The sequence below is a fragment of the Microtus ochrogaster genome, unplaced genomic scaffold (genome assembly GCF_000317375.1).
Source record: "Microtus ochrogaster isolate Prairie Vole_2 unplaced genomic scaffold, MicOch1.0 UNK2, whole genome shotgun sequence".
NCBI lineage: Eukaryota > Metazoa > Chordata > Mammalia > Rodentia > Cricetidae > Microtus > Microtus ochrogaster.
In genome coordinates, this window is record NW_004949100.1 from 14,292,823 (window position 1) to 14,312,208 (window position 19,386).

The 19,386-nt window shown below is 40.8% G+C and overlaps 1 protein-coding gene across 1 annotated transcript; it reads right to left on the bottom strand.

Annotated features, from left to right (window-relative positions):
- Window positions 1-474: 474 nt before the first annotated feature.
- Akr1e2 (aldo-keto reductase family 1 member E2) lies at window positions 475-15,272 on the bottom strand. The gene is made up of 10 exons (XM_005365391.3): window positions 15,157-15,272; window positions 13,227-13,394; window positions 10,862-10,978; window positions 10,084-10,161; window positions 8,013-8,135; window positions 6,690-6,787; window positions 4,749-4,821; window positions 4,143-4,226; window positions 2,535-2,617; window positions 475-2,266 (listed from the first exon to the last, which is right to left on the bottom strand). Exons 1-10 carry the CDS (start codon window positions 15,193-15,195, stop codon window positions 2,224-2,226), a joined length of 906 nt encoding a protein of 301 aa, XP_005365448.1. The 5' UTR covers window positions 15,196-15,272; the 3' UTR covers window positions 475-2,223.
- Between the last annotated feature and the right edge of the window lie 4,114 nt (window positions 15,273-19,386).

Below are 19,386 nucleotides of genomic sequence, written 5' to 3' on the forward strand. Positions count from 1 at the left end.
AACAGTAAAGCCAGTTTCCCACAGATTTGTCCACAGGCCAACCTGACCTAGATATAATTTGTAAAGGCTCTCCAGGTGATTCCAGGTTGTGTCAAGTCGACAAAAGTTAAAACTAATTAGTAGAGTTTCTATCTCATGAATCCTTATTTAATATTCTGAAGTCTTAGATAAAACTGCAGTTTTATACATAAGTGCAATTTCAGGTTAGTTGGCAGGATTGCTAGTCTGAATCTCTAATCAAGCCCCCCACTGATCTGCTGGGCAGCTTTTTTGTTAAGATGAGGAAAAAGTATGCCGGGCGTTGGTGGCGCACGCCTTTAATCCCAGCACTCGGGAGGCAGAGGCAGGCGGATCTCTGTGAGTTCGAGACCAGCCTGGTCTACAGAGCTAGTTCCAGGACAGGCTCCAAAGCCACAGAGAAACCCTGTCTCGAAAAACCAAAAAAAAAAAAAAAAAAAAAAAAGATGAGGAAAAAGTGCTTTTTAGTTTTGAAAACAGAACCTTTCTTGAGGTTCATGAGGATGGGCTGAGGTGCATACAGTGTGGGACACTCTTAAGAATGCCGTCCCAAAGCAAAATGCCCTCCATTCCTGCTCCCACAAGAGGAACAAAAGAAACTTTCGAGTGTACTTCTTGAAACTCAGGTAGACAAACACTGTTTCTGTATCTTCATTAAGTTTAGGTTCTCTGGGTATTGGCAGACATCTGCATGCCAAATCTCTGACATAAGAGGAGACTCTCCATGCTTTCTTGGCAAAAAAAAGGGGATTTGGCAAGATATTCTTTGGGAAGACATGGTTGTAGTCTGAATTTAATATTTGTTTATGTCTGTCAAATTCCAGTCAGTCTGAAAACATGTTATCAAAGGACTGACAGTCTTTACATGAGGGCCTGGGGCTCCTGCGTTTTCTTTAATTAACCAACAGCTGCCTAGGGGAGAGTGGTGAGATTTTATATTCTCATTACACAGAAAGGAACAAGTTTTGGACCACTACTAATGTGAGATTCCATCCTTATCCCCACTGCAGCTGGGTAGAGAGGACTAATCTCTGCCCCCGTCAAATCCATACAATCCACAAGTTAAAGAATCACCTTTATATGAATCACGATTAAGAAAAGCTTTCCAAATTGGCAGTGGTTTATGTATAAGTAATCTGAGATATACAAAATGTTATGGTTAGATTGGCCATGATTAGACTCTTGGAGATAAGACCATATAACCTCCTGGCGTGCTCATGTGTGCCCACAAAAAGGATTTTACTGCTAATGATGGGATCATGTGCTTTATGTATATGGTGACATTTCATTATCGTGCCTTTAGGTTGATACTCAAGAAAAGTTCAGTTTAGGAACTAACTTGCATAAAGTCGTAAAATTAATAAGTAATAAGAAGTTGTGAGTATGAAAAAAAAAGTCCATGTCAGTGTTTTCCTAGTGAAGTGCAGGTGGGTGATATTTGGAGGCCTCTGTAGACACTCTAACGGGACATCCAACTTCTCTTTCATCCACACTGCTCTGAAGAGCCTAACTTGAGGTTCTCACATAGAAAGCAAATGTTTTTGTACAACAAAGCTCTCTTTTGTACTCAGACCAATGAGATCCTTTCACTTCTTTTTAGGAGGTAGACTATGAGAGAAGCGAGCACTCCATATACATGCACACCTATGTTTGTTCACCTGCACACATATGTGAAGAGGCATACATACATCCACATCCACCCACAGACACACTTGGGAATCTTTAATTAAGAATATTAAAAACAAAATTGTCTGAGATAGAGCCTCAGCTTAATGGTTTTCCTTTTCTGAAGTGCAGGTAGAGTTTGCTTGAAAATAATCTAGAAAACTCTGGGGGTGGGGCCAGAGAGTCGTATGAAGGAAAAACACAACTGGCCTTAGGTTGATTGCTGTTGAAGCTGACTTGTAGATTTTAATTCATGAGTCATCAGCATCTCATTTCAGAGGATAGAAGCCACAAGGACTGACGTGTGCTTGGCGATCCCTAACAACTCAGTAACACCTACAGCCTGCATGCCACTTTCTTATCTCACCCCTAAATTTTTATGTTTCTCCAAGAACTGGTCCTCTGTTCTAGGCAGGATTTTCCTTGCTTCTAACTCTGCTGCTGTCATTGCTGGCTGAGCCCACACAGCCTCTGCAGAGGTGGATCCATGCTGCCAACTTTGGTGATCTGAGAACAAAAGGGCGAGCGACGACGCTGTCTTCAGTACTCTATGTGGAAAGGGTAGTCCTTGTGATTTTCAGTTCTGAAAAATAGATTCAAAAATTACAAGCAGAAATAGAGAACAGGCATCTTTAAAGGAAACATCGCAAGTGACAGAGGTATGCTTTTCTAACTCTCCAGTGTATAAATTAGTCATTGTCTTTATTCACTGGCCCAACAATTAACAGGGAAAAGTTACAGTAAGGTTTAATTAACCTTGAATATTAAAGGTAAAGATTGTTCGAGAACCAGTCACCATGCTTGTGTATGTCTCCTTTATCTTTGAAAAGAAGTAAAGGAGATAGACTTACGAGGGGAGTGTGGCCAACCGGAGGTTCTTATCGAGACTGAGGAGTTCCTCCATATCTTTTTCTGTTAGTTCAAAATCAAATACCTGGAACCAAAATCAAGGAATTCAGATTAACCCTATTGAATTGGCATATGTGTTTCTTACAACAGACACTAAGATGGGACAGAAATTTTTTATTAAACACGTAGAACTTCCTCTAAAAGACTGCCAAGCCTTCCAAAACGCACTTTGATTTTCACTGCTTGGTGGGCACAGGCTTAGTCTCAGTTAAATTTAAGAAACCTCAGAAAGATGAGATATATATTGTTTTTATCTTATGGGGGTGAGGAACAAAGAGGAAGAGTTTCAAAAAAGCAAAGTATTTTCTTCACTGATCTACCTCCTCCTCTCAAAAGGAAAAATCATTGCTCCTTTCACCCCATCACCTCGGAAGTCAGCTGGTATTGACTGTAGCATCAAATAATACAAGAACATTTTGAGTAACTTCATTTTCAAATAGTATTCTTACCTCTCTGCCCTTTGCCCTCTAATACACTTGAGGGCTATGATCAAATTCCTCCATAACAGTATCTCACAGTGACTAACATTCACTGCAGCTGAAGGTCTGAATCCGAGAAAAAGAAACAGAAGAACACCCAGCAGCTTCATCCTGCCCTAAGGACGGCAGCTATTGGACCCCCACCTCTACCCTAAGAAGACTGATAAACTCAGGTTTAGCCAAACCAGCCACACAGTATATATGGGAATTGAAAAGAGCCAGCTTCAGTGCTAGAGTCATTGCGACCACAGGGAGAAGTACACAGTACTAGAATAAATACTAAACGGGTACCCTGAGCTGTCAGAAGAGCATAGGTGCTTGTATTGAAAGCCTTCGACCAACTCAAAGGGCAAGCCCACAGTCTACTATCCTTGATGTTTTTCTTCTAGTTAAACTCAGGTACACAAGTCCTGGCTCCTCCGGAACTAACTGGCACTTTCTCTTGAGCCTCTCCTAAACTGACGTTATTCTCTATCCTCAGCATCAGGTCTCAACTCAACTGCTTGGTTAAGTTATAAAAGACTATCTTCAAAAAAGCTGTTCTCAATCAGAGTTTTGTATATGGATTGCTAATTAAGATGTCTAGCCCTTCAGTTTTCACTGATTCATGAAGAACATAACACCCACAGAAGCTGCCCTCAAGAGACTAGTGAACAAACCCCATATGGCTAACACTGGTGATCAACCAACCTGTATTCCTTCCTCCTGAGCACACCCTGGGTGTATCTAGCTTCTGTTAAGGGTAAGTGTGGCAGAATTATTGAATGGGATGAAGGTGCTCATTCCCAAATGTGGTCTGTTACATGCTTCCCCACAAGCTTCTCTTACCTCTTTCCCCATCTAGGGTTGAATGGAGAAGATACTCAGCTCTGGCGGGTAGGGGGACAGGACATAATAAGAGCCTGGCCTGACTCACTACGTGAAAGGCTAACCACCACACAGATCACAGAAGAATACACCTCTGTCAGGTGACGGCCAGGGAGATCTGGTTGGTTGGTTGTTATGGAAGTTAGCCAGCACTCCACTCTCTTGGTCATGATCTGAAACACTCTAGCATCAGGAAATGCCCACCTGGATATTCTCCTTAATCCGACTTGGGGTGACAGATTTGGGAATCACTATCACGTTCCTTTGGATCTGAAATCGGATCAAAATCTGTAGGAAAGAAAGTTTCACAGAGAAATAGAACAAATGGAAACAAGGCATTACAGTCGTTCAATTTCATTGTACAGAAAGAGCTCAAAAGCCTTGGTCATCTCAAAGGCCTTTAGAAATCAAACTTAATTGCTTAAGTAATATATCTGTAATGAATGCCATCAGCCCTAAGAGAAGGACAGAGGACTCGTTCACACTTTCACTAGTATCCCTCAGCATGTGCCTGGTTCTCCAAACGATCAGGACATTAGGATAAGGCTGATGTTAATGGACTGATCTCTCTCACACTGCGTGTCCATGCAGTTGATAGGGCAGAGGAAGTGGCACTGGAGGGCATCCAATTGACTGCTGAAAAAGGCAGGGTATATGGCTTGACTGGATGAGGACATGGAAGCAACCAACTTAGAGCTCCAAACTGGGATGCTCTGGTAAATCAACTCATCAGGATGAACTGACAAGGCTCAGGATCTGGGGAGAGGTGATAAAGTGTGATCTCAGCACATGGCAGTTCTTTCCACATACCTGAGCAGAAGACTTCGCATGCTTCTTTGCGATCTTCCGAACGACAATATCATCCAACAAGTCAACCCCATCTCTAGAGAGACATAGCAAAGCGGATTGAGTCAGGAGAACAGTCAACACAAATGCTTAGAAAATTGACTTTTCTCTAAGATTAAGTTTACTGCTTGTTTATTTTACGTGCTTATTACTTTTTATTTCTTGAGTAACTCACTTAGACTTCATTGACTTCACACTCAGTCTTCTTGCCTTTGTCACCTAAGTGCTGGCAGGTGTCACTGTTGTTACCATTTTCCTCTTGTGAAAACTTTTACAAGATATGTTTAAGACTATAAACATATCCATCCAAAATCTATCCAGGCAAGGGTCCTAGTGACTAAGGGAAGCCATTTTATTTTATTTTAGACAGGGTGTCATGTCTGGCTTTGAACTTGCTATATAACATGAAAACGACTTTGAACTTCTGATCTTTCTACCTCCTCTTCAAACTGCTGGGGTTACAGATGTGCGCTACCACATCTGGTTTACACAGTGCTATCATCAAATCATCTTTTATTAAGCAGTTAACAGGTTTCAAGAACGAAGCTAGTCACAGCTCTCAAAGCATTCAGAAAGAACCAGACAGAGCGGGTGCTATCTTGCCATAAGCTCCTCTGATAGACAGAGACTCTTCTGCACCAAGGCTAAGTTGTAAAATATGCCCCAGACTTCTAAGAACTCTCAAGTCCAAAAATGCACACCCTATTTCACAAAGAAAACACAAAGGTAAGGAAACTGAAGTGAGTCTAGCCTTTCCTGGCTTCCTAACAGTTTCCTGGCATCCAGCCATCCAGCTTGAGGGTAGGAATAGATAAAGAGATGGCCTCTGCAGTCAGATGACATCAGTGACAAACAGTGCGAAGAAACCTAGTGCATTAGATAGTGGAAGGGAATAAAGGCGAGATGCTATGACAAGAGCAAGGCACCAAATACAGCAAGGAGCTCATGGAAACTTCCTGGAGGGCACAGTGCTCCCGACCTGAGCATGACAACAGAAACAAGAGCAAGCAAACTCAAGAAAGAGAAAACTATAGATTCTTAGTATATGCAAAAAAAAAACCCCCAAAAACCAAAAAAACAAACAAAAAAAACAGTATATGCAAAGTTGCAAAGACTAGAAAGAATATTCTAGCCAAGCACCCATCAGTAGTTTTCTGTGATTGGTATGTTGAAGGTTTACAGGACTGGGGAAAAGAGTGACCAGAGGAGGATGAAGCCAGGTCAGCTCCTCCACACAGGCTCAGGAAGAACCCACACAGGCTCAGGAAGAACGAAGTTAAAGTAGGAAACGGACATGACTGTGTCCAACGAGATCACTTCAGTTAGCAGGTGAGTAACCCAAAGGAATGGGTGGATCTGCAAGGGAGTTAAGCAGTTAAGAACCTTAAGCCATCTGCATTTCATTAAGGTAGAGGTGAAGACAGCAGAGAGTGAAAGACAGATTCCAGGTTCTCTTGCCGTCCATCTTGGCATTGGATTGGGCAGGGATAAGGAAAAGGGATGGATCTACAGTTCTGGCTTAGGTAGTTCAGTAAGGGAAAGGTACGAATTCCAGGTTTGGGGAAAGAAGACATAACTGTAGCATTATCTAAAGACTCTGAATTTTATCACATGCCCTGAGAGGGTAGTAGCTGACTGGTGAAAACTACAGGGGCAGATCAGCAAAGGGTTTTGCTTCAGGCTGGGTCTGTCTTTTCAAAGCTGGTTACCCTCACAGGGAAGCCAAAACAAGGCAACTCCCCAGCCTGAGAAGTAGCCACCTACATTCTTCCTGGGGCCTGAAAGGTGTAGGAAGCTCCCTCTATGCTCTCTCAGTGAAGCTCCTCCAACTCTCAAATGAAACAAGAGGGGGGCATCTAGCATCTGTTAGCATTCAGATTAGCACAATCTCTAACATGCCCTTACCTTGAGCCACCAAGAGGACGGTAAGCGGTCACAGACACATTTCTCTTATGGCAAAAATCAATCAGATTCTTCTGAGTAAGATATGGGTGGCATTCAATCTACAAACATAACCATAGTGCACCAAAATAATCCAGACAAGTGGCATACCAGGAAAGCACCAAGAAGAAGACATACTTGATGTCCCCACTGTCACTAACTAGGTATAAAGCCTCTCTCTTAAGGTCTGGGTGTCTCCACCTACAAATGAGTAGGTTGGTCTCTGGCATCTCCAAGATGTCAGATGCTATAAATGGCTCCAATTCCATACTCTCAGGCCTCTATGTCATGCAGACATTCCTCCTACATCACCTGCTCAGTGAAGCTTCCTCCATCATGCAGGAACGAGCCTGAGCAGTCTGAATCCACTCCCTCTCCCTCCTGCCCTTCAAGGTTCCTATGGTACTCACGTTACCCAACGCCTCACACGTTTAATTTGCTTATTGGCTATCTTTTGTCACCAGGACTTTGGTTTCAAACATAACAAGCCTTGAGAGCAGTTATTTCTACCTCCCCCATTTCAGGTTATGAACAGACTTAGAAGTAATGCTCATTTAGAGGAAACTGAAGAGAATTATGAGCAGTGCCTTGGCTTTCAAGACCATGCCACATCCAGCAAGATCAACTTCCAGGCAAGTTTCCTCTGAAAAACTGTTGCTGTTACCCGCGGCATAAACTTGTCTCATGTAATTCTCTAATTGCATGCATTCAACAAATAGTTATTGAAAAACTTCAAATGCTTAGGTTTTGAGCTTTACCTCCAACCAAATTCAGACAAAACTTCTTATGGTCATTAAACCCTGGTGACAAATAATGGCTAGTAAACATACAAAATGTGAGCTTTGGGGTACTATACGTGCTGTAGCCAAATGTGAAGGGAAGCTGGGGGGCGTGGGGAGAAGATTCATTTCTGCACTCTGGAAACCTGGGTGGAGACAGGGTTACCCACTACTCTTCCACATGGGCTGGATGAGTGGAAGGGAAGGGCTGCCCTCCTTTAGCGAGGGTGAAGGGTCTGAGAGGACCCTGCTCTTCTGAACACACTTGATCATGTGCCTCCAAACACAGGCCAAGCAGCTAGATCCATGCCACACTCCACCCACCCGCGGCATCACCTAACCACCTGAGCTCTAAAGGAAGACATCTATCTGCCCATTCACATCTGCCTGTCACCTCATTTCAATTCTGACAGCTACCAGAGGCCAACATGTTACCTTTCTCGTTCACCACCACATGGAGGGAAAGAGAATAACACCATGCAAAACTTCTGACCATCTACCAGCTCACCTGGTTAGTTATTGGCTTGAACCTCAAACCAGGCTTATTCAAAAGCTTCTCAAGCTGTTCATGGTTAAAGTTTGACACCCCAAGGTGCTTCACCAGTCCCTCAATCACCAGGTCCTCCATGGCCTGAAAGAGAAAAACATGTGCTGAGTACACAAGTTACATGGTTTGTCTAGCCCCTTGACAAGCCATGTCCCTTAGAGACTTGCTATAGTGCTCCAATATTTTAAAAGTATTTTACTTGACGTTACAAGATCATGTGGATAACAGTATCCACACCAGGGATGTTTTAAAGTTACATGGAATGAGAGACACAAAGCATTTGGCCTCAGATCTGAGCGAGCATTCCGCATTATTTCCAATCTTCTAAAGCCTGTGCTCCGAGGTGACCTACAGTGATCCCTCCACTGCTGGCTCCATTTGTTCACTTTGCTTCCCACCTATGCACTTGCTCTGAGCTCAGTGATGTGTCAGCACACTCTTGTTTCCCACTCTCACCATTACACATTTTAAGTAATTTGAGGGCAGAGCGATCTGAAACTGGGCTGACCTCCGATGAATGAACCTTGTACCTAGGCTTTCAGAAAACCCATGAGCTTCCGGGCAGTGCAAAATAAGGTGTAAGTCTCCAGCGATGATGAAGACAGGGACCAGTGAGTTAGGATTCTGTAAATAATCACTCAATAAACACCACGCATGTTTAAACACCTGGTGTTTGACCAAAATCTTTCATGAGCAGAAGCCCAAGGTGACAGAAAGGGCTGGAACCCCCAAAGTAATTTGTTCAGTTTCTTTCTGGTTAGTTTCCAAGTTTATAATTTTCCAGGAGGAGAGGCTGTCAGTGCCCAGCCCAGAGACTTCTCCCTGTCTGTTCTGTTCCTTTTGTATCTCTTTTTAAGGGACTGAAATATTGCTAGTTTCACCTATCATTCTCACGGGAATGGCTCCATATTGGATCTTCTGCGCTAAAACTCTTCCCTAAGTTTTGCCAATTTATACTTAAACTTGTTCAAATGTGCTGATGTTCTGTTCCTGAAGCTGGGCAGCAATAGTATCAGAGCTCACAGTCAGAGAGTCCTGCTATTCTCTGTTCCAACTTCGTCAACTTCACTGACTTCATGAGACTCTCAAGTCCACCACCTTCCTTATTTTTCGTGCTTACCACCTCAACTCAAATGTTCACCATTTTTCATCTAGATCTGGGACACTGACTTGACACTTCATCACCTTGCCGCTAACTTTTTCCTTTTCATACCTTCCCAATTGAGCTTTAAATGTTGCCAACATTATGTTTCTGTAACAATTAAAAGAGAACCTACAGAAACTAGGAGAGGACTGCAATGCCAGTGATTGCCAGAGGTTCATGGAAATAGGAATTTTTAAAATTTTCCTTTTTTATTACTCTGTATTTCCTGGGGAGAAATGGTATGTTTTAATTTAAAAAAACAGAAACAGTTGTGGGAAAAGAGTGATCTGTATGATTCCCTATACTACACTAGGTTGAAATAGTTTGAAATTCATTTTGGTATCTTCAGTTTTTCAAGTATTTATCCATAATTCATGGTGTGTATTAGCTACTTTTCTTATTTGCACAAGATCCTCAAAAAGGCAACCTAAGGAAGGGCTTATGTTTGGCTTCTAGTTTAAAGGTGTGACCAGTCTTCTGTCATGGAAGGGGAGTGTGGGTAACAGGAGTGTGAGGGCCTTGGTCACAATGCATCCACAGTTAGGAAATGGACAGGGATTCACACCGGTGCCCAAGAACCTCTCTTTATTCAGTCCAAGACCCCAGTTCAAAAAATGATTCTGCCTACATTTAGGTTGACTCCTTTGAGCCTCATTTAATTCAATCTAGGAACCTCTTCAAAGATTGCCAAGGGGTTTGATTCCTGACCTAATTGATTCTAGATTAAGTCCAGTTGACAATCTATATTTAACCATCATATACTGCAAGCCCCATATTTGAAGTAGTACCTGGTGTATTTGAACACAGAAACTTGAGAGATCTTGTACAACTTTCATCTGGGTATATGTCAGTGGGGGTGACGTAGCCAGATGGCATGCTTCAACTTACCTCCCATGTGTCCAGAAAGCTGGTGTTACTGGGTATAACCATGCCATTGCAATCCAAAGGTATATCTTTTTCTCCAGGCTGTGAGAACCAGAAGAAAAGGAGCTTATTGGGGCTTGTGGCATCCTCCACCAGAAGACTATGTAGGGAGAGAACACAGATGTACAGAGTCTGCACTAGTGGATTTGCATCTTAGCTTTAACCCTGTCACTAAATCCTACCGGCTTTGCTGGGCCACTTTTCCTCTCTAGGCTCAGTTGCCACTTTAAGACCAAGAATGAAGTGGAGGTGAGGCCAGCAAAATCCCATTCTGAAACTTTGAATCCCTGACTGATTCAGATTTTTAAAACCAGGGAAGAATGGGACTTTCTTCGTGTCCTAATATATTCAATTGTTTCCCAACAATATTATTAGGATCTTCCCTCTTCAAACACCTCCCATCAAGATGAGTGACAACCAAGTGAGAATACAAAGGCAGGGTATGGAAGGAAAAGGCAAATATGCTAAGGGGTAAAAACCTAGTCACTCTGCTGAATAGCAACAAGGGCTTATAGACTACCTGTCTCTTGTGACCAATCATACCTTCCTGTAGGTCAAAGGACAAGTATCAAATTATACATATATAATTTCTAATAATTTCAAATGTTGTAAGTTCCAGCTTAATTCATATTTATACACAGTTTCTATGATAAAACAAATAAAATGTTTTGCTTCCAGGCTCTCTCCCATGCTGACATTTGTCTGGGTCTTTGCAGGAATCCTGCCACAAAGTGAATGGTACCTTGAAGCCCATGGGCCAGTGTATGAGGTAGAGGTCCAGGTAATCCAAGTTTAAGGCCTTCAGGGTATTGGTGCATGCTGTTTTCACCAAAGACTTCTTGTGGTAGGTACACCACAGCTACAGAAAAGAAGGGAGACTGTTGTTACACTGCCACGATCTAAAACCAACAGGTCGTACACTCGTCAGTGCTTCCCATAAGCTTCCATGTGACAACACAACACATGAAATTCTGAAGGAAAACGGGGAAATTACCCTTAGAAAAGGATTATCCTTATTCATAGCAGGAAGCCTTCCATACTCAAGGGAGCTTAAGGGTAATCCTAACAGAAATATATAGAGAGAGTAGGCGGAGTCAAGCAGATGCCAGCCAGCTACTGAGGAAACAAGGCATGTAGAAAATGGGGTAATGCCAGGGTCACATGGCAATCCACAGAATAATAGAAATGGGTTAATTTAAGATGTAAGAGCTAGCTAGAAATATGCTGGAGCCATTGGCCAAACAGTGTTGAAATTAATATAGTTTCTGTGTGATTATTTAGATCTAGGCGGCTGGGAAACCAAAGTATTGTCTTTACTTACATAAAGGCAACACGGGAAGACATTTAATGGGAGGCTGCTAGTCTATCTGAATGTTCAGTGAGAAACTGATAAACCAGCCTGCCTCTATCTTGGGCTTGAAAGCAATCTCACAGTAAAGACGAACTAGATCATTTATGTTGATTATTAAATCTGTTTTGCAAAGGTTGAACTATGCCCCAACTGTAACCTTAATGGTTCTATATTGTCTGTTCCAAGAAATGGCAACCGCGCTGTGTTTCAGGAGGTTGTTATGATCACCTTGCAAGCACACTTTTGTTTAGAAATTGTTGTGACCACCTTGCAACCATGTCTTTGATTCAGGAGGTTGCTATGACCAACTTGTTATGCTTATGTTTTGCTTCTGTACCAATCTGCCTACTAAATCTCCTATGTGGAAAACCCCCTACTCCTGAAATATAAAACCCTTAGTTTTCTTACCCATGTCCAATGCTCATCGTTCCAACCCCAGCTATATGGACGGCCCATGTGCACAAATAAAAAAAGCCTTTTGAAAATTAATTTGACCACAATTTGGATCTTTCTCCTCACATCTATGGGACTAACAAGACCTTGTCTTAAGGGAATTTGGTAGAATATTACAGCAGACTATTAACTTCCTTAAACTCTTCATGAGTTCAACAAATTCAAATTCTTAGTTTAAAAATGCTGACATTGGGACCCTGACCCTGTCTAACAATCTGGGCAGAGATCCTGAAGGATAGTTGGACCTTAAACATGTGACTATTGACTGATAGCAACAATCTGGATCATGGTTTAAAATAATTTTAAAAAGCAGCTTCTTGTCCTCTCCTTGAGACAGCATCTCATGGCAGCTCTGACTCTGTTGGAACTCACTATGTAGACCAGGCTGGCCTCAAACTTATAGAATTTGCCTGCCTCTGCTATGATGAAGGGTGTGTACCACCACACCCTGCCCCTCCTCCAAAAAAATCAGCTTTTAAGTCTTGGTTCAACCCTTGTGTTCTACAGGGCTTATTTTCCTACTCTCTTTCATATCCACCTCGCCTTTCTCACTTTGCCAGCACAAAATTCATCATCTCCTGCACTGTGTGTACAACCTGTTTAAAGTGCACATCCCTCCTGTCCGCTACAATTATGTCCTATGTACGTGTCTGATTCGTATGGAAACCCAGCTGCCTGACTTAGAAACAGTGCTTGCTCTCAACCCGCTGGGTTTCAGGGAAAAGTCCAAACTTCTTATGTGCCAGAACTTCAATGATTTGAACCCTGTCCATTTCTCCAGCCTCCATCTGCTGTGCTCATGCACAGTTCATGTTTGATTTATGATTTACTTCCTGCTTATAAAGCCAATCATGATAGCATCAGTTTCTTAATGTGGACTTTGCCATGTGTACATTGACTGTCACTAGCAGGTAATTCCAAGTTTAGGCGTGGATATGTAGACAGAGTTCTCAAGGGCTAGAGTTTTATCCTGCTCATCACAGACACAGAGGTGTCATCACTCAACCAGGCTTTGTGTGCATGAATGGACTATTGATTGGTGGTATCTCTCCATAACCATTTGAACAGCTGAATTTAAAAAAAAAAAACAACAAAAAACTTTAAGCAACCTTAAGCAAATCTATATCTGATGTAACCTCGCAGGTTCATGAAACTGTAGAAGCCCTTGTTAGTTCTGAATCAACTGAAAACCAAAGACACCAATTCCTATAAGGAAAACTCTAGGCTTGATTATTCCAGTTTTCTCAGTTTCCATCACTGGAGTGGCGGAAACCATGCTGTCCTTGCAACTGAGAAACCTTACCTTACTGACGACAAACAGTTCCTCTCTTTTCACCACACCCTCCTTGATCTTGGAATTGATTCCCATTCCAACCTCACTCTCATTGTGGTATAAGTAAGCACAGTCGAAATGCCGGTATCCCAAGTTGATAGCCTCCATCACCGCGTTGGCTACTTCTCCTGGAGAGGCCTGCAACATAATCAAACACAAGTATTCCTTCTGTCATCAGGGGCAAACAACTTAGTGTCTCTGTTGTCACCTGGGAAGCAGAACCAAGGAATATATAAACACCCAAATCATTAAAACAGTACTATTATCTGCCAAACCTAAAGTTGGGGAATGTCAGAGTCAGAAAGTGATTAGAAGTCTGACTGTCACCCTTACTAATTTGGGAAAAGACCGCAGACATTTCCAGCTCCTGCAGAGGACTGAGCAGTGTGTCATGCTCCCAAGTGATTACTGAGTGAGTACCAATAGACAGGGCATGAAGCGGTCTGAGATCTAACACTCAGGAATGTTCAATCAACTGTAAAGACAAACCAAGTGTTTATTCTCATTAAAGTGATCCATCAGATTCTTATATGACATTTACAGGAGAAGGTTAATGATACAGTATGCAATCCCGTTAAATCTGAGAAGTATAGCCCAAGCTAGTCTTGAATTTGAGCTCTTCCTTGCTTTGTTTGATGGTTTACTTAATAAATTAAGTAAAGAATTATTATATATTATATTTATCATTCAAGTATAATAACTATTCAAAGCAACATACATATCTAGCATATGTATATGTTAGACTACCAGTAAATGTCACACAGTGCTATGGTTTTCCAGTGTCTTCCACATTTTTGGAAATTCATACCCCAGTATCTTGAACAGAATTAAATTTTTTCATTGTGTTCAAAAGGCAATGCTTTTTTCCTATTTTTTACTTTAATTATAGTTATTAATGCTACTAAAACACACTAGTGTAATTGCTTTCATATAACAAATCACAGGTTCAGAGAAGTTCAAAACTAATAACCGAAGTATCCCTCTTCAGTTATAGAAAAATAAGCATGCTGTCAATGAGCTAGCAAGTGAAAATATGATAGGCAAGAACAACAGAAAATAGGTACTTGAAGAATCCGAAATAGACCAACTTTGAAGACATCTCTTGATTTTCTTAAGCCTTTGTCTCAATAATTTCATATGTTTCTTCCATGTCAACCTTCACTCTGATGCACCAAAGAGTACTCAAACCCTCAAACCATAGAATTGCTTAAAGATCCCACACTTTTACAAAAATTCCCAGAGTAACGTTTATTTTAAAAAACTTTTCTAAACAGAATTTTTATTCAGTCTTTCATACAAAGTATATTTACTATGTTTTTCCCCCTCGCAGACCTCCCTCTTCCCTCTACCCACCCAAATTCATGTTCGTTCTCTATTTAAAAAGTGTTTTTCCAACATAAAATATCTACTGCGCAAGCTGTCCAATCAGTAGCAAATACCTCTGCTGTCATAAAGCGGAAGGCAGAAGCAGGCATTAGTGCAATTGTTTATTTTTCTTTGGTTATAGCATGCAAAGCAGAAAGCTTCCTGGTGGTCGCTTCATGCACACTTGGTTTTGGGGCGCAAAGAGGATTAAAGCTACACTGCATAAATGATTCTTTGGAGACTGGGGGAAGAGGGGTCCACGACTATCTAGGACAAGGTCGGGTTCAAGATCACTATGCTTTATATAGTTTATCCTGACCGGTTTTCAAACTGACAGGGAGCAGGTGTTTTAGGACCTTGTAACAATTATTTCATAAGGGAGAGTCAGACCTCTCCTCTATCTCTCCAGTCAGGACCTTGATCAGAGCCCGGGTGTGGAAGGAGTCACCCCGTGCCCATGACCGCTCCTGAGCAAGTATTCATCAGGCTGGAGCCCGCTTAATTAGCCAGATCACAGACGGAAGAGTATCCTTACCTTCCAGGTACCCAAGCCCACTCTAGGGATGATATCCATGGTACCCCTTGGCTCTCTGGCTCAACCAGCAACCGGCACTGGAGGGCCAGGTGGCGGCCGCCTGCGCTCAGAAAGGTAGACAGTCTGAAGGGTAAATGACGTGATTGCTGGAGTTCTGGCGCTCTAATTGGCTGGTGGAGATCGAGAGGTTCTCTGGTTGGCTGATAGCAAGTCCATCTTTCAGCGGACTAAGCAACTGAGTTTGGTTGTGATTTATGAGTTCACCTCTCATAAATCCTCCGGAATGTTAGGAGTTCTGTCTCCTAGCAACCTGGATAAAGTTCAGGATTATTTCGAGGGAGCAGGCTGAGATACAAGTTTACTTCCTGGACATCAGATGCTTTAGGCTGATTTTCATTCTTTGTAAACTGGAAAATAATCGGTTTGGGTATAGTAACTTGCTGTGATTGTGTGTTGGTTTGATACTTAGTTTTAAAACTATTTATAGATAAACAACATGTAATTGTGTTCCCTCCTTGCTTGTTAGTATTATCTAATTTTTCCAATGTTGAAAAACAGAAGTGAGAAAGTCACTGCCATGTTCCTAACAGTGTAAAATATGATATGAATAGGATTTTCCCCAACATGTATCTTACAGTATTAGAACAATCTCTTTCTGGAAGATTTTTGACATCCTACTTTCTTATGGCCTCTTTGACAAATGCATTTATATGATCTGGTATAACTTGACACTCAAAGTACCTGTGGGTAATGTGGCAGCATTCCGCTACTAAATCTTTAATAAGTACGTAATCTTAACTGTAATTGCATAATTCTCAAGTGTTGTCTTCTGTGGCAATTTGTAGTTGTTGTCTTGGTGACTTGTTTACTGTAAGATACACTGCTGTGTACCAAGCCATCCCCATAGCTAAAAGGAAGTGTGTGTGTTTGAACTATGAGACAGGGCAAGCTCACATGTAAAAGCAGTACAGCCTGCAATAGAAAAGTTGCCCAGGATAAAATTAGGGCAAAATTAAATTAGGTCTTCCTTGAGAAAGAAATAAGCTATGAGTTGGCAATGACTACTAGCATAAGATGCCAAGATAGGAGGCACTGAGGAATGGAAACAGTGATCACACTGTCTGACTTAAAGATTCTCCACATATTCTATTCACATTAGCAAGGGGGGAAAGAGACTAGGCCCACCTGCCCAGAGATTTTCCTTTTAAGAATGTTTCGCTTAACCCAAGGGAATGCTCAGAGATTCAGAGTGCTTGTTGCTCGAATATTAGAATTGGAGTTTTGATGCCATAACCCAGATAAGAAGCCGGGCATGCCCATGAGTCCTGCCCATAACTATAATAACAATTAATAATAATGGAGGCCTTGAATGTGAAAGAGATCAAGGACTATATGCATGGGTTTTGAGGAAGGAAAAGGAAGGCAAAAGGTAATTATAACTGAAAAAATGATGGATATTCCTACAAGTAATCCCTGAAGGGCATAGCTAGAGGAGCATCTCCTGGGTGATCTCAGGTGTTACGGAGTTGGCGGTAATTCTAACACCACAAGCTGAAACAGTTGGAAGGAACCAGAAAAGCAAAGGGGGAAAGTAAATAGCTCTTCTGAAAATATCAGCATTATTACAATAATTACATAAGTTGAGGATTTGCCACATTATAGTGCTAGAATTTTGTACCGTTAATTTTGCTTATTAATAACTTGGCAGAATTCTACAATTTTACATTGTGACTAGGATCAGCAAAAGCCAACATTTTGCTTTTTTCCCTTTTTCTGTTGCTATGCTATATATCACATCTGTTCATTAGTTTGATTTCTGCAAATGCTCATGGCAGACAGTTTATGGATATGGACAATTGTACACCTTTTTCATATCTCTTAATGACCACTTCTTGTATTTATATCTTGTAAAATCTCCAAAGTTAACCCATACTTTAGATTTGTAAGACAACTTTTTATTAACAGCTTTTGTACCCAAAATATTCTGTGCTAATTAATATGGAAATATCTATTTTTAAAAGAATGTGTTTTTAATAGTCGAATGTTATTAATACTATGTGTGATAGGCTTTTATTACTCATAGTCACACTTACAGTTTTATTTCATGTATGTACAGAAATGGTCTCCTTTCTTCAAATGGTTTCTATCATTGCATTACATCTTGGTTTAATCTAGTGTTGCTTTCATTTTTAATTATCATGTCAAATGTCTTAGGTTAATACTTTGGAAGGATAATATAAATCCTGCAGGTATAAATACTTGAATAAAGTACAAGTATCTTTTATAAGAAATGATTGAAACCTCAAATTTAGATGAGGTAGTTAATATTAAGACATTGAAAACATTGACATGTATTTACAATAAGGTAGAGATCAATATATACACATACATACACATAATGCAAAGACATATATGTATATGTATGAATATACTTATATCTGCACAATAAACATATTTTGGTTAAATAAAAGCGATTTAAACAGTGGGAAATGTTGAAATAAAGACTGAGATAATTATGAACTATTTGATGCTATTAGATTAATTTTACGCATGTATTTTAATAAACACCATTTCAGAAAGCATATTTTATTCATGATTATTTATAGACGGTAGTGAAAAAATTTACCAAATGGAAGTCACAAGTTGATAACTACATAAGAAGTACTTCAACTGAAAATTGAAAATATTTTGTAATTATCCTCTATATTTGAAAAATACAGTTAAGACAAATAGTGTACAATCCTTCCTAAAAGTCACATGAACTTTATAAATTGGTTATTCCTGCCCCCTGGTGGTCATTCTTCAAAATGCAGCTATATATGTAAGTAAGCAAGTTATGTATTATCATGTGGGTGTATACAAATACACATATAAAATGTATATGTAATATATAAACATATGTAAAACACATATATTTATACTCACATAAATATGTGTGTATTTAATTGAAATTACCTTACTGCCATACATAAGGTATATTGTTTCTCTTGGATACTCTAGTTGCCAAATAAAACCTTTGTGCCAGGTGTACTATACCATACCTTGAATTGTTGGTATAGAAGTCCCAGAGACCTCAAAAACATTACAGGCCATTGACACTGATCTTGATTATACACCAGAACTCAATGAAATGATTCTTTTGTAGAAGACATCATATATTCTAGTCTCTACTCTCTAGTTTTAAAGTTCCAGTGGGCTGCTGTAGGAGGAAACTCATCAACACTTTATCTAACTGCAAAACTTGGAGGTAGAATAATGTCCTGCATGTCACCTTATGCCCCTGGACATGCACAAACCTTATGGAGGCAACCAACTACTTTCTGATTGGATATGAGGCTCAGTCCCATGGCGTGGAATGCATGCCTGCCTTCTACTGTAAATCTAGGCAAGAACTCATGGGAGTGGCACTCACAAGCCACAGGGTGAATCTACTAAATATATAGTATGACACTATCCTTTGAAGTTTTATGCACGTATTATTGGTTAGTATAGCTCTCACATCAGAGCAATTTTCTTGAGCAATAGAGGGAAATGAATCCAGAAACATGCAACTGGTCAATTTAGAGAGAAAGAGTGTTGTGAGGTATTCATCCACAGATGAAATGTCTAGAACACATCCCTCCTAACAAGACTTGGGGATCACTCCAGAAGAGGTGGGGCAGAACAGTTGTAAAAGCCAGAATTTGGAGAGAACTGAAACCAAACGTTATTTTCTACGCACGGTATTACCATCAATTCACAGTTGTCTGCTGAGAACCTAAACAAGGTCAAGGCAGTTGAGGCTCAGTACATAAGGACGGTCTTCAGCCCCCACCACTAGCTGATGAGCTACTGGCAGATAACAGCTTCTGGAGGAAGGGTAGTTGGTTTTATTTAAATGTTTAGTCTCTAGTAAGTCCACCATAATCAAATGGATGGCCTCACACGGATGATTGTATGGATATAGGAACAGGACAAATTGGACTTCATTGGTAAGGAGAAGGAGTTGGGAGTGGGACAGGAATGGGAATGGGGAACTTGAGAAGTTAGAGGGAGAAATAGGACATGAAAATGATCAAAATAGATTGTATATGTGTGTAAAATTATCAAGAAATTAATAAAATAGTATAGTAAAATAGACAAAAATATATTTTTAGAACTCAGGACCGCGAGGGGTACACCCACATTCTGAGACAATGGGGATGTTCGTTCGGGAATTCACCAAGGCCAGCTGGCCTGAGTCTGAAAAAG